Raw genomic sequence first — 17607 nt, 5'->3', positions numbered from 1 at the left:
AGAAGACAGACACATTTTGTGTGTATTTACTTGAGACTGGGTAGGTTTGTTTGTTCTTTATAGGGATATAATGAATCATGTTATTAAAAGGTAAATGTATTCACTTCAGAGTGAATGAACATCTGTGTTCGTGCCTCTGTGATGTAGTCTTTAAGTGTGACTGTAGTAACCTTTCCTGTTGGCAGAAACCAAAATCACATTGTAATCAGAGACTGAAGGGTGTGCATGAGAACCTGGAGAGTCAGACAGTTTGTTTATGAGTGCTCAGAATTCAAGTGGGTTTTCTCCCTATGACATCTTCAGTACCGAGCAAATTGTCCAGCTATCAGATGTCCGAGGATGTCAGTCATGTTGTCTGTGTTCAGAGCTGGTCCAGTCTGACTGGCTTGGCCACAGCAGAATGTGTTCATGAATCCCCCCCAAACACAAACACACACAGAGCTCCTTTCAATTGTCCAGACTGACTCCAATACAACTTGAAAGGGAACATGCTTTCAATTGTCCGAAGACCTTCTCCGGGCTGCAGTAGGCTGGAAGACGAACACCCTGTTCTATTTCTTTGTCTGATGAAACCTGGGAATAATTTGGGCCTCTGGGCTGGAGCCAGCCACGATAGGGAGACATTAAGCAACAAGTGCAGATAGGCATCTCCTGCGTGTACTGTACCTCATTCCAAAGGCATCCAGAGAGAGAGAGAGAGAATGAGAGTGATAAAGTGAGAAAGAGAGAGAGAGAATGAGAGAGAGAGAGAGAGAGAATTAGAGAGAGAGAGAGAGAGAGAGAGAGAGAGAGAATGAGTGCTCTATTCTTTATTTGTTCCGAAATCTGTTCGGCCAGACTCAACACGTTAAGCCCGACCAGAGTTCTGGAATTCCCAGACAGTGTTACATGGCTGGCAGAGAGGACAGCTCTAGAGTTCGACATCTTATCTGAGCTGTAGCTGAGCTGCATTTAGTCAAATTGGCCATGGTCAAGTTAGGTTTAGTTGAGTTGGATTTAGTTGAGTTACATTTAGTTGAGCTGGATTTAGTCGAGCTGGCTTTAATTGAGCTGGGTTTAGTTGAACTGGGTTTAGTAGAGTTTGGTTTAGTCGAGCTGATTTTAGTGGAGTTGGGAGTAGTCGAGCTGGATTTAGTCAAGTTGGATTTATTTGACCTGGGTTAATTCTAGCTGGGTTTAATCAAGCTGGGTTTAGTTGACCTGGGTTTAGTTGAGTTGGGTTTAGTTGAGCTGATTTTAGTCACGTTGGGTTTAGTCAATTTAACTAAACTGATCCAGACATTGGATTGACATGCTTGTGTCTTGTGTGGGTTGAGTGTCTCTGTTCGTTGCTGAGTGCTGAACAGGAGAGGCAAGGAAAAGCCTGAGACCCAAATGATTTGATTTAACAATCACAGTATTTAAACCTGTACAATCTGTTCATTAACTACAGCAGAGGAACCTCCACATGCCAGTGACAGCCACCACAAGGACACATGAAAGGCTTCTTTTACCAGGCGGGGGTACTCAGTGTTCCTTAGTTTTTTTATGAGAGCAAATTTTTGATGAAATAGTGAAGTATATGTGCACAAGAGCGTGTGTTTGCCTTCATCTTGAAACACTTACTAGAAAATGTATATGTAGGGTCTTCTGTGATTTCTCTTTTCAAGGCAAAATGTGAAATTATGTGGTTTTAGCTGAAGCAAAGTGTAATTTGTCATACTATTTTCTTTAGACACATTTCCCTATCCTATTTTAACACACACACACACATGCACACACGCACACACACACACACACACACACACACACACACACAAACTCCAAAGTCCAGAGTCCAGACCCAGCCAAGGCATGATTAACAAAATCCACTCATGCGGTGCTCTCTGTATGAAGTGTCTTGCCTTCCTGTAATATGCTGAATGTTTGCGTGTATGTGTTTCAGATTACCGGACGGGTCCATGTTTTGCATCAGTAAGTAACCAGATGTGCCAGGGTCAGCTGACGGGTATCGTGTGCACTAAGACCATGTGCTGTGCTACAGTGGGCAGGGCCTGGGGGCATCCCTGTGAGCAATGCCCCGCTCAGCCACATCCCTGCCGCCGAGGCTTCATCCCTAACCACCGCACAGGAGCCTGCCAGGGTACAAACACACACACACACACACACACGCATGCACACAAACATGCCCAACACACACACACGCAATCTCATACACACACACACACACACACACACACACAGAGATACGCGTGCATAAGCGCTGCCGTACTGTGTAGTGTTAATGACGTTGAGGTGGGCAGAGCTTGTTGACACGTATGATGGCGAGTGTGTTGCATGTGAGTGTGCGGCTAAGCTGTGGCTTTATGCAAAACAACTATCAGTTCCCCCCCTCAGTTCCCCCCCTCAGTCCCCCCCCTCAGTCCCCCCCCTCAGTTCCCCCCCTCAGTTCCCCCCCTCAGTCCCCCCCTCAGTTCCCCCCTCAGTCCCCCCCCTCAGTTCCCCCCTCAGTTCCCCCCGTCAGTTCCCACCTTCAGTTCCCCCCGTCAGTTCCCACCTTCAGTTCCCACCTTCAGTTCCCCCCCTCAGTCCCCCCCTCAGTTCCCCCCTCAGTCCCCCCCGTCAGTTCCCCCCCCTCAGTTCCCCCCGTCAGTTCCCACCTTCAGTTCCCCCCGTCAGTTCCCCCCATCAGTTCCCACCTTCAGTTCCCCCCGTCAGTTCCCACCTTCAGTTCCCACCTTCAGTTCCCCCCCTCAGTCCCCCCCCTCAGTCCCCCCCTCAGTCCCCCCCTCAGTTCCCCCCGTCAGTTCCCCCCCTCAGTCCCCCCCTCAGTCCCCCCCCTCAGTCCCCCCCTCAGTTCCCCCCCTCAGTCCCCCCCTCAGTTCCCCCCGTCAGTTCCCCCCCTCAGTCCCCCCCTCAGTCCCCCCCCTCAGTTCCCCCCGTCAGTTCCCCCCCTCAGTTCCCCCCCTCAGTTCCCCCCGTCAGTTCCCCCCCTCAGTTCCCCCCGTCAGTTCCCACCTTCAGTTCCCCCCGTCAGTTCCCCCCCTCAGTTCCCCCCCTCAGTTCCCCCCGTCAGTTCCCCCCTCAGTTCCCCCCGTCAGTTCCCACCTTCAGTTCCCCCCGTCAGTTCCCACCTTCAGTTCCCACCTTCAGTTCCCCCCCTCAGTCCCCCCCCTCAGTTCCCCCCGTCAGTTCCCCCCTCAATTCCCCCCCTCAGTTCCCCCCGTCAGTTCCCCCCCCTCAGTCCCCCCCTCAGTCCCCCCCCCCTCAGTTCCCCCCCTCAGTTCCCCCCCGTCAGTTCCCCCCCTCAGTTCCCCCCGTCAGTTCCCACCTTCAGTTCCCCCCGTCAGTTCCCACCTTCAGTTCCCACCTTCAGTTCCCCCCCTCAGTTCCCCCCCTCAGTTCCCCCCGTCAGTTCCCCCCCTCAGTTCCCCCCGTCAGTCCCCCCCTCAGTTCCCCCCGTCAGTTCCCACCTTCAGTTCCGCCCCTCAGTCCCCCCCTCAGTTCCCCCCGTCAGTTCCCCCCCCCTCAGTTCCCACCTTCAGTTCCGCCCCTCAGTCCCCCCCCTCAGTTCCCCCCGTCAGTTCCCCCCCCTCAGTTCCCACCTTCAGTTCCGCCCCTCAGTCCCCCCCCTCAGTTCCCCCCCTCAGTTCCCCCCGTCAGTTCCCCCCCCTCAGTTCCCACCTTCAGTTCCGCCCCTCAGTTCCCCCCCTCAGTTCCTGTCCTCAGTGCCACAAGGCTGAGAACTTCTTCCCAGATATTATGTGCTCAGGTCTCCTCAACATCGCTCAGGTGCGGCCAGTGTGCTCTAGAGAACAGCTCTTAGACTCTGCGCTGCTTTAGAAGATAGCACTTCGACCCTCCTCTCTTCTAGAGTGCATTTTCTCCAGTCTACACCTGAAACTTTTGACCCATGATCCACATTCTCACTCTGTCAGCTCCCATTACACCTGTGCCAGGTATTCAGAGCCCTTGATTGCTTGGCTCAGGTGTGATTGGATGAGAATCGTGGGAGGTAGATGGGAGGCTTAAGGAAGCAGGCTTTGGGCTCTCTTCGGCCCAGCTGGGGAGATTCCTGTAATGTCTGGCTGTCTGAGACACGCTGAGTTCACACCCCTCCCTCTTCCCCCTCCCCTCTGTCTCACCCCTTTCTCATCTTTTTCTCTCTTCATCTTTGTCTGCCTCCCTCTCTGTCCTCCTTTCTCTCTCTCTCTCTCTCGGTCCTTCTCTCATCCTGGCTTTCCCACTCTCTTGTTCTCCTTAAGCTCTCCTCTCATCTTTCTCCCGCATGTTTTTTTTTTTTCTGTGCTAACCTCTGTCTCTTGGCGCTCCCCACTGCTCGTAATTATCACCCTGTGTGTGTGTTTGTGTTTGCGTGTTCATGTGTGTGTTTGAGTAAGACAAAGGACTGCATTCCTATGTGCATAGTGATTTGGCTGGCACACATTAGCACATGTACAAGTGCACCTGCACACACACACACACACACACTCCTATACACAGTGCAGTGCAACGTATGTGTAGACAGTGTGTATTTTGTATTCTTGATATTTAAAGTGCATTTTACCCTGTGTGTGTGTGTGTGTGTGTGTGTGTGTGCGTGTGTGTGCGTGTCTCTGCCTGTGTGTGTGTGTGTGTGTGTGTGTCTCTGCCTGTGTGTGTGTGTGTGTGTGTGTATGTGTCTCTGTGTGTGTGTGGGGTGTGTGTGTGTGTGTGTGTGTGTGTGTGTGTGGGGTGTGTGTGTGTGTGTGTCTCTGCCTGTGTGTGTGTGTGTGGTGTGTGTGTGTGTGTGTGTGTCTCTGCCTGTGTGTGTGTGTGTGTGTGTGTGTGTGGGGTGTGTGTGTGTGTGTGTGTGTGTGGTGTGTGTGTGTGTATGTGTCTCTGCCTGTGTGTGTGTGTGTGTGTGTGTGTGGGGTGTGTGTGTGTGTGCGTGCGTGTGTGTTTGTGTGTGTCTCTGCCTGTGTGTGTGTGTGTGGGGTGTGTGTGTGTGTGTGTGTGTGTGTGTGTGTGTGTGTGTCTCTGCCTGTGTGTGTGTGTGTGGGGTGTGTGTGTGTGTGTGTGTGTGTGTGTGTGTGTGTGTGTGTAGATGTGGATGAATGCCAGGCCATACCTGGTCTGTGTCAGGGGGGACACTGCATCAACACAGTGGGCTCATTCGAGTGTAAATGCCCTGCTGGACATCGATTCAATGAGATCAACCAGAAGTGTGAAGGTGAGACATTCAAGATGGCGTGACGAAAAGCCTCCTTTTCCAGAGTGTATCCGTACTCCTGATACGCCCGATAAACCTCACAGTCTTGATACTCTTGATAGTTCTGATATCCCTGATACTGTTGACACTCCTGATACCCCCTATACATATCACACTCCTGACACTCCTGATAACCCTACACACCTGCCACACCTGCCACACCTGACACTCCTGACACTCCTAATAACCCTACACTCCTGACACACCTGACACTCCTGACACTCCTGACACTTCTGATAACCCTACACTCCTGACACTCCTGAAACCCTTTATACACCATATAGTCCTGATACTCATTAAACTCCTGATTCCCCTATACACCTGATACCCTGATACTCTAAACACTGCTGATACTCCTGACATTTCTAATACCCCCCTATACCCATGATACCCATGACACTCCTGATATGCCCTATACTCACGATACTCCTGAAACTCATTGTTAAAAATAACTCTACCCAGACCAGGAGGCATTACACCCTGTACTCCTGAAACTCCTTAAACTCCTGTCATTTCTGATACCCCCTTATACTCATGATACTCCTGACACTCCTGACACTCTTGATACCTAGATGTCTAGTGGTAATAGTTGTAATAGTTATAATTGCTGGTTGTTAGCAGAGTGTAAAATTCAAAGCGAAAACCTCAAAGGTTAGAAAACATAAGCACACTCTGCAGTGTCTCTGTGAGACGTTTCTGGGTCAGTTTGGCCTGTCATAATGTACAGAACTAGCCTAGTCTTCACCTGAGAGGTTCTGCACATCGTTGTGTTATAATATCTTTCACTACAACCACAACAAAGCTATCACCCTGAGCGTGATACTGTGGAAAAGATTAACAAACTAGACTAGACCTGTCATAACACACACACATACACATGCTTGCAGTGAGTAGCTGAGAGTGTGGTGATGATCCAACTTGCTTGCCTGTGCCCAGAGATAATAACATGATTCTCAGGAAGCCAGCAGCCAGTTAGAATGCCTCCCAGTTTGCTTAGGTTTTTTTTGAATGCCTCCCAGTTTGGGTTTGGTTATTTTGAATGCCTCCCAGTTTGGGTAGGGTTATTTTGAATGTGTTCCAGTTTGGGTAAGATTATTTTGAATGCCTCCCAGTTTGGGTAGGGTTATTTTGAATGCGTCCCAGTTTGGGTAAGATTATTTTGAATGCCTCCCAGTTTGGATAGGGTTATTTTGAATGACCAGCATCTGTAGAGGAACCTCCATGGTTGGACCTGTCAAGGCTTCTGGTAGTGGGTCAGTGTGACTGGGTTATTATGACACAATTATTTTCACAGGAATAGACTTTCATGTCCAGGCCAAGCCACAGAGTAAACATATCCCAGAACTCAGAGCTCAAAACCTGGAACACAGAATATGCACCTGGAACCCTGAACGGGGAGTCTGGGACTCCTTTCTGTGTGTTTCTATGTGTGTGTGTATATTGGGGGTATAAGTATAGAAATATATTCAGATGAACTGTCACATTCCACGTAATTCACTGATCTCTCCGTGTTTGCTTCTCGGCCCACCGATGACCAGATATCGACGAATGTGGCAGGATTCCTGGCCTGTGCAGTGGTGGAGAATGCTCCAACACTATCGGTAGCTACTTCTGCAGGTGTCCAGTGGGCTTCGACACTGCGCTGGATGGGTCACGCTGCATCGGTAAGCACTGCACTGCTGAAACCCAGAACCTGCTCAGTGCCATAACCCAGAACCTACTCTGTATTAGAACCTAGTACTTGCTGTAGCAGAACCCAGTCAGTCCTATCACAAATTGCCTGACCCACGAAGGTTCTGAGCCAAGGCCTGGAATAAAGGCCTGACTTGGCTGAGCAGTGAGTGAATGATGCAACAATTGAAAGGATGGTGATGTTAGGTTGTTAGCACAGAGCGGTGTGTGTGTGTGTGTGGGTATGAACGAGTCAGAGGAATGTACTAGAGGAACAGCAGACAGGAGACACTCTCAGTCTCTTTATTATGTGTCTTTGCCAGACAGGCAGTGGAAAGGCCTGACCACATGTATGCTAGCAAACTCAAGGTGAAGCCATCAGATCTCTGCCTTAGTAATCACACACACACACACACACACACACACACACACACACACACACACACACACACACACACACACACAGACACGGACACACACACACACACACACACACACACACACACACAGACACGGACACACACACACACACACACACACACACACACAGACACGGACACACACACACACACACACACACACACACACACGGAAACACACACACACACACACACACGGACACACACACACAGACACGGACACACACACACGCACACACACACACAGACACGGACACACACACACGCACACACAGACACACACACCCACACGCACACACACATAGGCACACACACACACACACATACGTACACACACACACGTATACACACACGCACACGCACACGCATACGCACACACACACACACACACACACACACGCATACGCACACGCACACACACACACACACAGACAGATATGCAGAGGTTAGAATAGAGCTGAAACATTTCCAGAGTCCTCTGCAGCAGAATTTAGGTCAGTAGTCGGGCGTTGGTGATTTCACAACAATGAGCTCTTTTCTCTGCATGAGCTGAGTGAGAGAAGGAGAGGGGAAGAGAGAAATGAGAGAGAATAAGACTGAGGACGATTGAGAGAATAAAAAGAAGAAAGGATGGGAGGAAGTAATAGAGTAAAGCCTGGCAGGGAGGGCGAACGAGGGAGTCAGTGAAGGGTGATGGGGCGAGGCTGAGAGATGCGTACACCTTTATGCTTGTAAACACCTTTATTCCTCCTTCTTTTGTTTATTTTCCTTTCTTTTCCCATCTTCCTTTATCTTGACTTCAAGTATTTTTTCATGCTAATTACAGTTCTTTTCATGTTAGTTATCGTTAACAAATAAGAACTCTTAATTTCCTTTATATTGCAAAGGTCCGTTCCTGTTTTAATATTGCTTTGGCGATACTGTAAATAAATGCCAGTAAAACTGACAGCACTGAGGAGAGATCCTCCCAGAGAGTGCAGCGACCACATTTGTTAAGCTCCTCCTCCCAGAGAGTGCAGCGTCCACATTTGTTAAGCTCCTCCTCCCAGAGAGTGCAGCGTCCACATTTGTTAAGCTCCTCCTCCCAGAGAGTGCAGCGTCCACATTTGTTAAGCTCCTCCTCCCAGAGAGTGCAGCGTCCACATTTATGAGGCTCCTCCTCCCAGAGAGTGCAGCGTCCACATTTGTTAAGCTCCTCCTCCCAGAGAGTGCAGCGTCCACATTTGTTAAGCTCCTCCTCCCAGAGAGTGCAGCGTCCACATTTGTTAAGCTCCTCCTCCCAGAGAGTGCAGCGTCCACATTTATGAAGCTCCTCCTCCCAGAGAGTGCAGCGTCCACATTTGTTAAGCTCCTCCTCCCAGAGAGTGCAGCGTCCACATTTGTTAAGCTCCTCCTCCCAGAGAGTGCAGCGTCCACATTTGTTAAGCTCCTCCTCCCAGAGAGTGCAGCGTCCACATTTGTTAAGCTCCTCCTCCCAGAGAGTGCAGCGTCCACATTTGTTAAGCTCCTCCTCCCAGAGAGTGCAGCGTCCACATTTGTTAAGCTCCTCCTCCCAGAGAGTGCAGCGTCCACATTTATTAAGCTCTTATCGTAAGTGCAGGTATAAGATGTGTTGTACTCTGCATCTGTCTCTGCATTTGGAATAAATATGACAAAATTATTGAATGTAAAGGTAAAATGCTAATGCATTGATGTTAGTTTAGGAATGTTGAAAACTGACCCCAGAACAGCATGGGACTGCTGGAATGGAGCAGGCACCAGTGGTGGATTTCTGAATATGACAAATGATTTTTCAGGTCACCTTTTTTGTTTTTTTTGGCCTGAGACTCTGGGGAGGAGACAGACATGGACAGCAGGGTCTGGTTTCACCTGTGTTTCCCTCTCCTTCTCCAGTTCTCTTTCTCTCTCGCTCAGTAATGATGTACCTTAATAAACCACTAAGACTTTAACAAGATAAAATGTAGATATATTTAACACAAATATGTGGGGTGTGTTGTCACTGTCTCTCGGGTGATGACATTGTTGCTAGTTTTGCAGCTATGGTCCCACAATGTTAGGGCATATCATTGAAGTGTAGGGTTCAATTTTATTTAGATTTTAATGTGAAAATGTCCTGTATGTTTATGTCACAGTAAAGAAGAAAATGCGTTTAATTCTCAGTCTTACCTGTTGTAAAATAACCACATATTTATTCTCCCTTTGTCAGTCAGGCCCTTCTCTGTCTAACCATTTTCTTCTCTGTCTGCTAGACTGTGGTCACTGAGCCTGTACTGGTTTAAGATTTGCTTCTGCTTTGTGTCTCTGACAGTAATGAGATACTCTGCCAATTCCAACCCCGTTCAGGGCAAGAGAGTGCTCAAATTTATCTTGAGCTTTAGTTTTGTGATCCCGATGTTTCAAATAGTCATTTTTCCAAATAGTTCTCAATATGTGTTTCAAATAGTCTAAATGTGTATTTAGATTTGGCTGTAAACCTGATGTGGTTGTAGGCTTGTTTGGGTAAACAGCTGTTACAGGGTTACTAAGCTTCAGAACCTCCTGAGTAAGGTTATTCTTTTCTATTCTGTGATGATCGAGTGACCCCCTACCTCACTACCATACAGTGCAATGGGCTTGAATCAGATAATTGGCACCAAACTGAAGTGGGAGTATGTTTCTGTAGAATCTCCTCTTTATCACACATGGTGCTCTCTGAGCTTTTTCCTTTAGTGCATTTGCTGCCTTTATGAAACTCCCTGATGCAGTAATGAGGAGACTGAGGCAAGTGTACTTCATCATGTGGTCTAAACCACTGCTGCCTGGGGTGAAATGGCATCTGTGTTACTGGCAACTGGGCTTCTTTTAGGAGATCATGATGTTTGTCTATGTGGTTTACTGCCAGGGCCCGTTCTGGCGGTAGTTCTCCCTCAGGTCCAGGTCCTCATTCTCGGCATAGAGCAAGATTTTAATTCCCCTGGTGTTTTAACTCCCCTGGCATATAACCTGAGTCCATGGGGTGCGCACTGTTCTAACTGGACTGCTCATTTTTTAATGTACATACTGAACAGTGTTGGACTAAGGCTGCATCCCTGACTCTTACCTTTCTTGCGTGAAGTCTTTTGGCAGTTCTTACCCCAAACTTGTTTCCCAAATTCATCAAATGGGACAGTACAGTGACTTGGTGGTTAGTGCATTTGCCTCTCAGCACTAGGGTCTTGGGTTTGAGTCCCTATCTGGGTGGAGTTTCCATGTTCTCCCTGTGTCTGAGTGGGTTTCCTCTGAGGTCTCCAGTTTCCTCCCACAGTCTAAAAGCTTGACGGTTAGATTTACTGGATACCTTAAACTGTCGTGTATGAATGTGAATTGTCTATGTATGTATATAGATGTGTGTGTTTGTCCACTGATGGTTGGTACTTTATCCTGGTTTTAAGATCCTCCCATTTCCCTGGTGTAGTCCCCCTGGGGGCTGTGTTTTCTGATAGAGAATACGTGAATTGTCTGCTGCTTCTCATGCATGTGAATTTTCTGTAAAAGCAGATTTCTTTCTCTAAAGTGTCCTTGGGTTTGAGAAAGGTGCTATATTAAATGTAACTAATGTAACTAATACTGTAATAATAAAAGTACTTTACCCCTACACCTCTTTGTAAAATTTCATAATAGAGTGCCTTCATAATAGAGTGCTAAATGAAAGAATCAAATGCCTTCTTGAAATCAACAACACAGGCAAATATTGTTCCTTCATTTGCGTTTATTTATGCGTTTATTGATTTTGGTTTTTAGGGTGTAAATGTGATCAGCTCTACAGTGATTTGGAAGGATGCTAATGTTCCTGTTTTATTCAGGACATTGTGTTTGTTAACGAAAGTCAAAATTGTCATATATACAATACTACTAAATGCCTCTCCAAGATGACTATTTACACAAATACAGGTACAGTTGTTAGGATCCAATTTGTCTTCACTCATTTAAATTGACAAGTTTAATCATTTGTGCAGTGGCCTTTGTAGTGCAGGTATGCAGTGTTTAAGTGTCTGCTTACATCTGATACTGTCAGAGCCACAATCTTTAGTGTGAGTTAGTTTGAGTTTTTGTGCCCATTCTACTAGTGTTACTGGATAATTGAGTGGGTTTTGGCAGACTTTAATAGTGCATTCAAATGGTTGCAATTTAGGTAAAAATTTGGGTCCTTCTTGGATTTGTCTTTTGTACATGTTTTCAAAAGGTTTTCTTGATCTAAATGTCATAATTGACTCTGTATTTTGATTTAGTGTGTATCTTCTAGGACTGAATTTGTTTAATAGAAGGCCCCCATCCCCTTCCGTCTCTCTGTCTTCTTCTGTCTCTCCTACTCTCTCTCTGCTCTGTGAAGTTGATAACCTGTGGAGTTAACACTGATTTCACAGCCAAACGTGCAGCCAGGCTTGCCTGAACCGCCACCCTCTTTCCATCTGGTAGCACTGCTGTAACGTGAGACGCCGCGTGCTAACGTCTCCCCTCTTCCCGTGCAGATAACCGTGCGGGCTTTTGCTACGACAGCATTCTAAACGGGCACTGTGCCAACCTGATTGCCCAGCGCATGACCAGAACCCAGTGCTGCTGTAACACAGGTCGCTGCTGGGCTGCAACCGCCGTGCCTGAGATGTGCCCCATCCGTGGAACAGGTAACACACACCTGCTACAGGCACCCACACACCTGTTATTAGTAAATATATACCTGAGATTTTGTCTTCAATGTATGCTGGGGGTTTTGTGTCTGTGTGTGTGTATGTATGTGGGTGCGCATGTGTGTAATTCCTCCTCAGAGGAGTACCGCGTACTGTGTCTACAGGTCTTGCCGGGCCCGGTGCGTCCTGGCGTTCCTGGCGGTCCTAGCATTCCTGGCGGTCCTGGTCCATTCGTTCCTGGTGGTCCGGACAAGGTTGTCCCTGGTGTACCCCAGATCATCACCCCTAGAATCCACATTCCAGGATACCCACAACCCCATCAACCTCTGCAACCTTTAACCCCGGACATTACTCCACATAGACCTGGTAAGCCTTCATATGACACAGCCTTCCCCACCCACACATACACACACACACACAGACACGCACACAGAGTAACTCTCGGTGTGCTTGTGATAGATGTCCTCCCCCAGAACATCACGAATATGTGCGATGCCGTGAGGAACCTGTGTGTAAACGGCCGATGCATCCCCATTCCTGGCAGCTACCGCTGTGAGTGCAACATGGGCTTCCAGCTGGACCCCCGTGGCGAGTGTATCGGTCAGTAGATCTCTCTCACACACACACACACGCATACATACACACTCACATACACATTTGGCCATTTAGCAGATGCTCGTTTCCAGAGTGACTTACAAAAGTGCTTTGCCATTTACCATTTATAGTGTGCACAGTAGGTTAGAGTCAAAGATACCGTTGAACCAGGATACTGCTACATACAGGAATCAATGCTGGTACATAGAAAGAATTAGAAAAATGAGCATAAATGCAGTGCTAAAGGGGTTCAATGAAACAATCGTAGTGCAATACAATGTTTCCATAAATGCAGGATTAGTGGGCATTTAAAATAAATAAATAAATATATGTACGTATGTATGTATGTATGTGTGTGTGTGTGTGTGTGTAAGATGATGACGAGTGTGAGCGGAACCCCTGTTTGCACGGTCAGTGTATAAACACTCCTGGATCCTACTACTGCCAGTGTCCAGCTGGGTTCCAGACCACTGCTACTAGAACAGAGTGCAAAGGTGAGGAACATACTCATACACACACATATGTACACACATATACACACACACACAAACACATGCATTATTGCTGCGTTCATGTGCTGTACAGATCTGGATGAGTGTGTCGCTAACGGTCGGATCTGTAATAACGGACGATGTGTTAATACTGAGGGCAGTTTCCACTGTGTTTGCAATGCTGGTTTTGAACTCACTCGTGATGGAAAGAACTGCCAAGGTAGGACAAATAACTGCACATATACACACACACCCACACCCACACACACACATATTACGGATTACATTTTTGAGTTTGTCAAAATTTTAGATTAGTAGTTTAAAGGTTGCTTGCTATTTCCTGTACAGGAACAGTTCTGTGAAGTCCTATAAAAGGATAAAAATGAATAATTGATTCACATTGACAAATGTGCCTGTGTGTGTGTGTGTTGTGTGTGTGTATGTGCTCAGATATGGATGAGTGTCAGATTAAGAACATCTGTTTGAATGGCATGTGTATCAATGACGACGGCAGCTTCAAATGCATCTGCAAATCTGGGTTTCGTCTGGGCAGCACTGGACGTTATTGCACAGGTATATGACTGTATACACACACACACACACACACACAGATACAGCCTTCCGTGAATTCAGATGAGTTCTTGGATTAATGTATTCTCTCATTCATGATTTGTATAGTCTAGAGACGAGCTTGGCTTTCACAGAGCAAACCACCAAACCACACACACACACACACACACACATAATGAACTAATATTAATAAGCTATTAACCATTGTTGTCTTTGTAGTAGAACTCAGTGAACTTAACTGACTGGCTACTTCTGTGTTGCACACATTTTCCTATAATGACTAAACATAACTGTAGCACAAATATTGTTTAAATTATTTGCCTTCTTGGGAGAGACCTTCCTTCTATTCTTCCTCATTCTCTACCTCGAACTCCACCTTCTCCTCATCCTCTACCTCGAACTCCACCTTCTCCTCATCCTCTACCTCTAACTTCCACCTTCTCCTCATCCCGTATCTCGAACTCCACCCTCTCTTCGTCCTCTACCTCTAACTCCACCCTCTCTTCGTCCTCTAACTCCACCCTCTCTTCGTCCTCTACCTCTAACTCCGCCCTCTCTTCGTCCACTACTTCTAACTCCGCCCTCTCTTCGTCCTCTACCTCTAACTCCGCCGTCTCTTCGTCCACTACTTCTAACTCCGCCCTCTCTTCGTCCTCTACCTCTAACTCCACCCTTTCCTCATCCTCTACCCCTAACTCCACCCTCTCTTTGTCCTCTACTTCTAACTCCGCCCTCTCTTCGTCCTCTACCTCTAACTCTGCCCTCTCTTCATCATCTACCTCTAACTCTGCCCTTTCCTCATCCTCTACCTCTAACTCCGCCCTCTCTTCATCCTCTACCTCTAACTCCACCCTTTCCTCATCCTCTACCTCTAACTCCGCCCTCTCTTCATCCTCTACCTCTAACTCCACCCTTTCCTCATCCTCTACCTCTAACTTCACCCTCTCTTCATCCTCTACCTCCGCCTCTGCTCTGTTAGCCCCACAGAACCCCTGGAAAGGTGTGTTCATGTGCAGTAGCCTTGCAATTATAGACAGTTCATTCTTTATGTAGAAATGACACACTTATGGAGACAGAAGTGCAGAGAAAAGCTCTTTAGTGTCTGCTGATGCCAGTTTTGCCACTGTTAAGCAAATGTAGGCATCTTCTTTCTTAATCTCACCAGAATAAAACCACAAGAGTTTATCATCAAATTTAGAGATTGTGTGAAATATTTTATGAAATATTGAATAAGTCATTTATAATGAGTAAAGTTGAGTAAAATTTATGAGTAAAGTTGAGTAAAATATGTTTTGCACCCATGACAAAAGCTGAAGAAGAAGACATCTGAAGACATCTGAGACATCATTTTGAATCATACGATGACCAGAATGTAAAAGCCCTGTTTTTCACTTATAGCCCTGTAGGGGCGTAAATACATGCCTTACAAGACAGAAGGATACAAGAGTTTTGTGTTGTATCAGATTAAATAGTAGTGGCCTCTCAAATATACTGATAATATTGGAGAATTTTGGTGCTTGGGGAGCTAAATATAAAACGTCCAGCATGTCCTTTTGTTTTATATGTTTTACATTTATGGCATCTGGCTGGCATCTAACAACGATTTACAGTTCTGACTGAATACAACTTCAGCAATTGAGGTTTGAGGGCCTTGTTCAGGGGCCCAACAGAGGCAACTTGGCAGTGGTGGGGCTTGAACTGGCAACCTTCTGATTACAAGTCTCAGTGCTTTAAAACCAGCTATGGTTTTTGCATTCCAATGAAATGACTCTTAATTTCCTCAGTAGTTCTGAGCGCTAACTGTTCAGTGTGAAGTCAGAGGTTTAAAAACTCACATGGTCATTTCTCACTGACAGTCTCACACTGAAAAGCAATGTCCTTCGTCCAGCAATCAGTAACTCTTCTGGTGTGTGTGTGTGTGTGTGTGTGTATGTATATTTAGATATCGATGAGTGTGAGACTCCTGGGATGTGTTTGAATGGGCACTGTGTTAACACAGATGGCTCCTTTAGGTGTGAATGCATGGCTGGTCTTGCTGTTGGCCTCGATGGACGAACATGTGTGGGTGAGTGCTGTCTCTCTACACACACGTTCCTTCTTTCTCTTTACAAACACACTGACATATTTACTGAATATTTACTACCGAGGTCAGAATAAGACCTTTAGTGTTGAAACAAGATCTACAGTGCTCAATTAACATCTACCTCAAGTGTTGAATTAACACCTACAGTGTTGAAACAATATTTAGATAACATAAGACGCCAAAGCAAGTTTCATGTTTATCGGTATGACAGTGTGTGTTCTCTTTCTCTCTCTGCCTTTCAGACACACACATGCGCAGCACGTGTTACGGAGGTTATAAGCGGGGACAGTGTGTGTGGCCGTTCTTCGGCGCCGTCACTAAGTCAGAATGCTGCTGTGTCAATGTGGAGTATGCATTCGGCGAGCCATGCCAACCCTGCCCATCTCAGAGCTCAGGTACCACCCACCATACTTATATGGCTGCCATATTTACATAAACCCTGCCCACCTCATAGTTCAGGTACCACCCACCATACTTATATGGCTGCCATATTTACATAAACCCTGCCCACCTCATAGTTCAGGTACCACCCACCATACTTATATGGCTGCCATATTTACATAAACCCTGCCCACCTCATCGGTCAGGTACCACCCATCATACTTATATGGCTGCCATATTTACATAAACCCTGCCCACATCATCGGTCAGGTACCACCCATCATACTTATATGGCTGCCATATTTACATAAACCCTGCCCACCTCATAGTTGAGGTACCATCCATCACACTCACTGGTTGCTATATTTATATAAACCCACTTCTTGTGTTCTCATGTAGAGGGTCACCTAAACTATGAATGCAACACTTCTTTATTTAAACAAAGTAATTAGTGTCTCTCTGTCTGTCTGTCTCTGTGTGTGTCTATGTGTGTGCGTGTGTGTGTGTCTGTGCATTTCAGCTGAGTTTGCGGCTCTTTGTCCAAGTGGAATAGGCACCACTACCGATGGCAGAGGTAAGAAAACAAACACACAATCCGACACATACATGTGCACACACACACAAACACACACACACACACACACACACACACACACAGACACACACTTTCCTGTTTTCTCTCTGGTGTATTACAGATATCAATGAGTGTGCCCTGAATCCTGACATCTGTCAGAATGGTGTCTGTGAGAACATGCTTCGTACCTACAAATGCAACTGTAACCAGGGCTTTGAGGTGGACTCCACTGGAAAGAACTGCGTGGGTGTGTTCCCCATCCTGACCTAGCTGGAGGGATTTTCTCCCATGTGTGAAAGTAGTCTTTACTTTACATTATGTCCACGAAAGAGAGCATAAACCGATGTCTATGTTTATGTGTGTGTGTGTGTGTGTGTGTGTGTGTGTGTGTACACGTGCGTGTGTGAAATGCAGATATTGATGAGTGTGCAGTGAACAGGCTTCTGTGTGATAATGGTCTGTGTCGGAACACACCAGGCAGCTACACGTGCCACTGCCCCAAAGGCCTGGTCTTCCACCCGGAGACAGAAGTGTGCGAGGGTGAGTCAGAACCCCACAGCAGAACCCCAAACTGAATTATTACAGCCTAGAACCATTAGAATCTTAGAACCCAGAACTTAACAATAAGAATCCCAAGAAAATTCTGATTGGATTGGCTGGTTCGGCATCCATGTAATAATACCCTGTGAGGCTTATCAAATCAAATCAACCCCCTATAACCCAGCTGTTAACAAGTGCACAATATAAAACACAATATTAACCCAAACCGTGGGAAGTCTGGGAGCTTTTAAGTATGTTAATGTACGTGTGGGTGTGTGTACAGATATTGACGAGTGCGAATCAAACCCCTGTCTGAATGGAGAGTGTAAGAACACACTGGGTAGCTTCACCTGTTTGTGCTCTGCGGACAGCACCCTGGACAGCTCTGGGATGCAATGCATTGGTACTGCC

At 46.8% G+C, this 17607-nt stretch overlaps 1 protein-coding gene across 2 annotated transcripts in view; it reads left to right on the top strand.

The window, feature by feature from the left end:
- The window catches only part of fbn1 (fibrillin 1), a 63724-nt gene that overhangs the window by 10833 nt on the left and 35284 nt on the right, over nucleotides 1-17607 (top strand). For both annotated transcript variants that reach the window (XM_035524859.1, XM_035524858.1), the window contains exons 7-21: nucleotides 1925-2122; nucleotides 5066-5191; nucleotides 6769-6894; nucleotides 11808-11960; nucleotides 12102-12329; nucleotides 12423-12563; nucleotides 12932-13051; nucleotides 13143-13268; nucleotides 13499-13621; nucleotides 15561-15683; nucleotides 15944-16096; nucleotides 16603-16656; nucleotides 16778-16903; nucleotides 17071-17196; nucleotides 17480-17599. In XM_035524859.1, the coding sequence (XP_035380752.1) occupies nucleotides 1925-2122; nucleotides 5066-5191; nucleotides 6769-6894; nucleotides 11808-11960; nucleotides 12102-12329; nucleotides 12423-12563; nucleotides 12932-13051; nucleotides 13143-13268; nucleotides 13499-13621; nucleotides 15561-15683; nucleotides 15944-16096; nucleotides 16603-16656; nucleotides 16778-16903; nucleotides 17071-17196; nucleotides 17480-17599 (2043 nt within the window). The remainder of the gene's footprint in view (nucleotides 1-1924; nucleotides 2123-5065; nucleotides 5192-6768; nucleotides 6895-11807; nucleotides 11961-12101; nucleotides 12330-12422; nucleotides 12564-12931; nucleotides 13052-13142; nucleotides 13269-13498; nucleotides 13622-15560; nucleotides 15684-15943; nucleotides 16097-16602; nucleotides 16657-16777; nucleotides 16904-17070; nucleotides 17197-17479; nucleotides 17600-17607) is intronic.

This window comes from Electrophorus electricus, chromosome 4, assembly GCF_013358815.1.
Source record: "Electrophorus electricus isolate fEleEle1 chromosome 4, fEleEle1.pri, whole genome shotgun sequence".
NCBI lineage: Eukaryota > Metazoa > Chordata > Actinopteri > Gymnotiformes > Gymnotidae > Electrophorus > Electrophorus electricus.
This window is presented reverse-complemented; position numbering and strand designations above follow the sequence as displayed.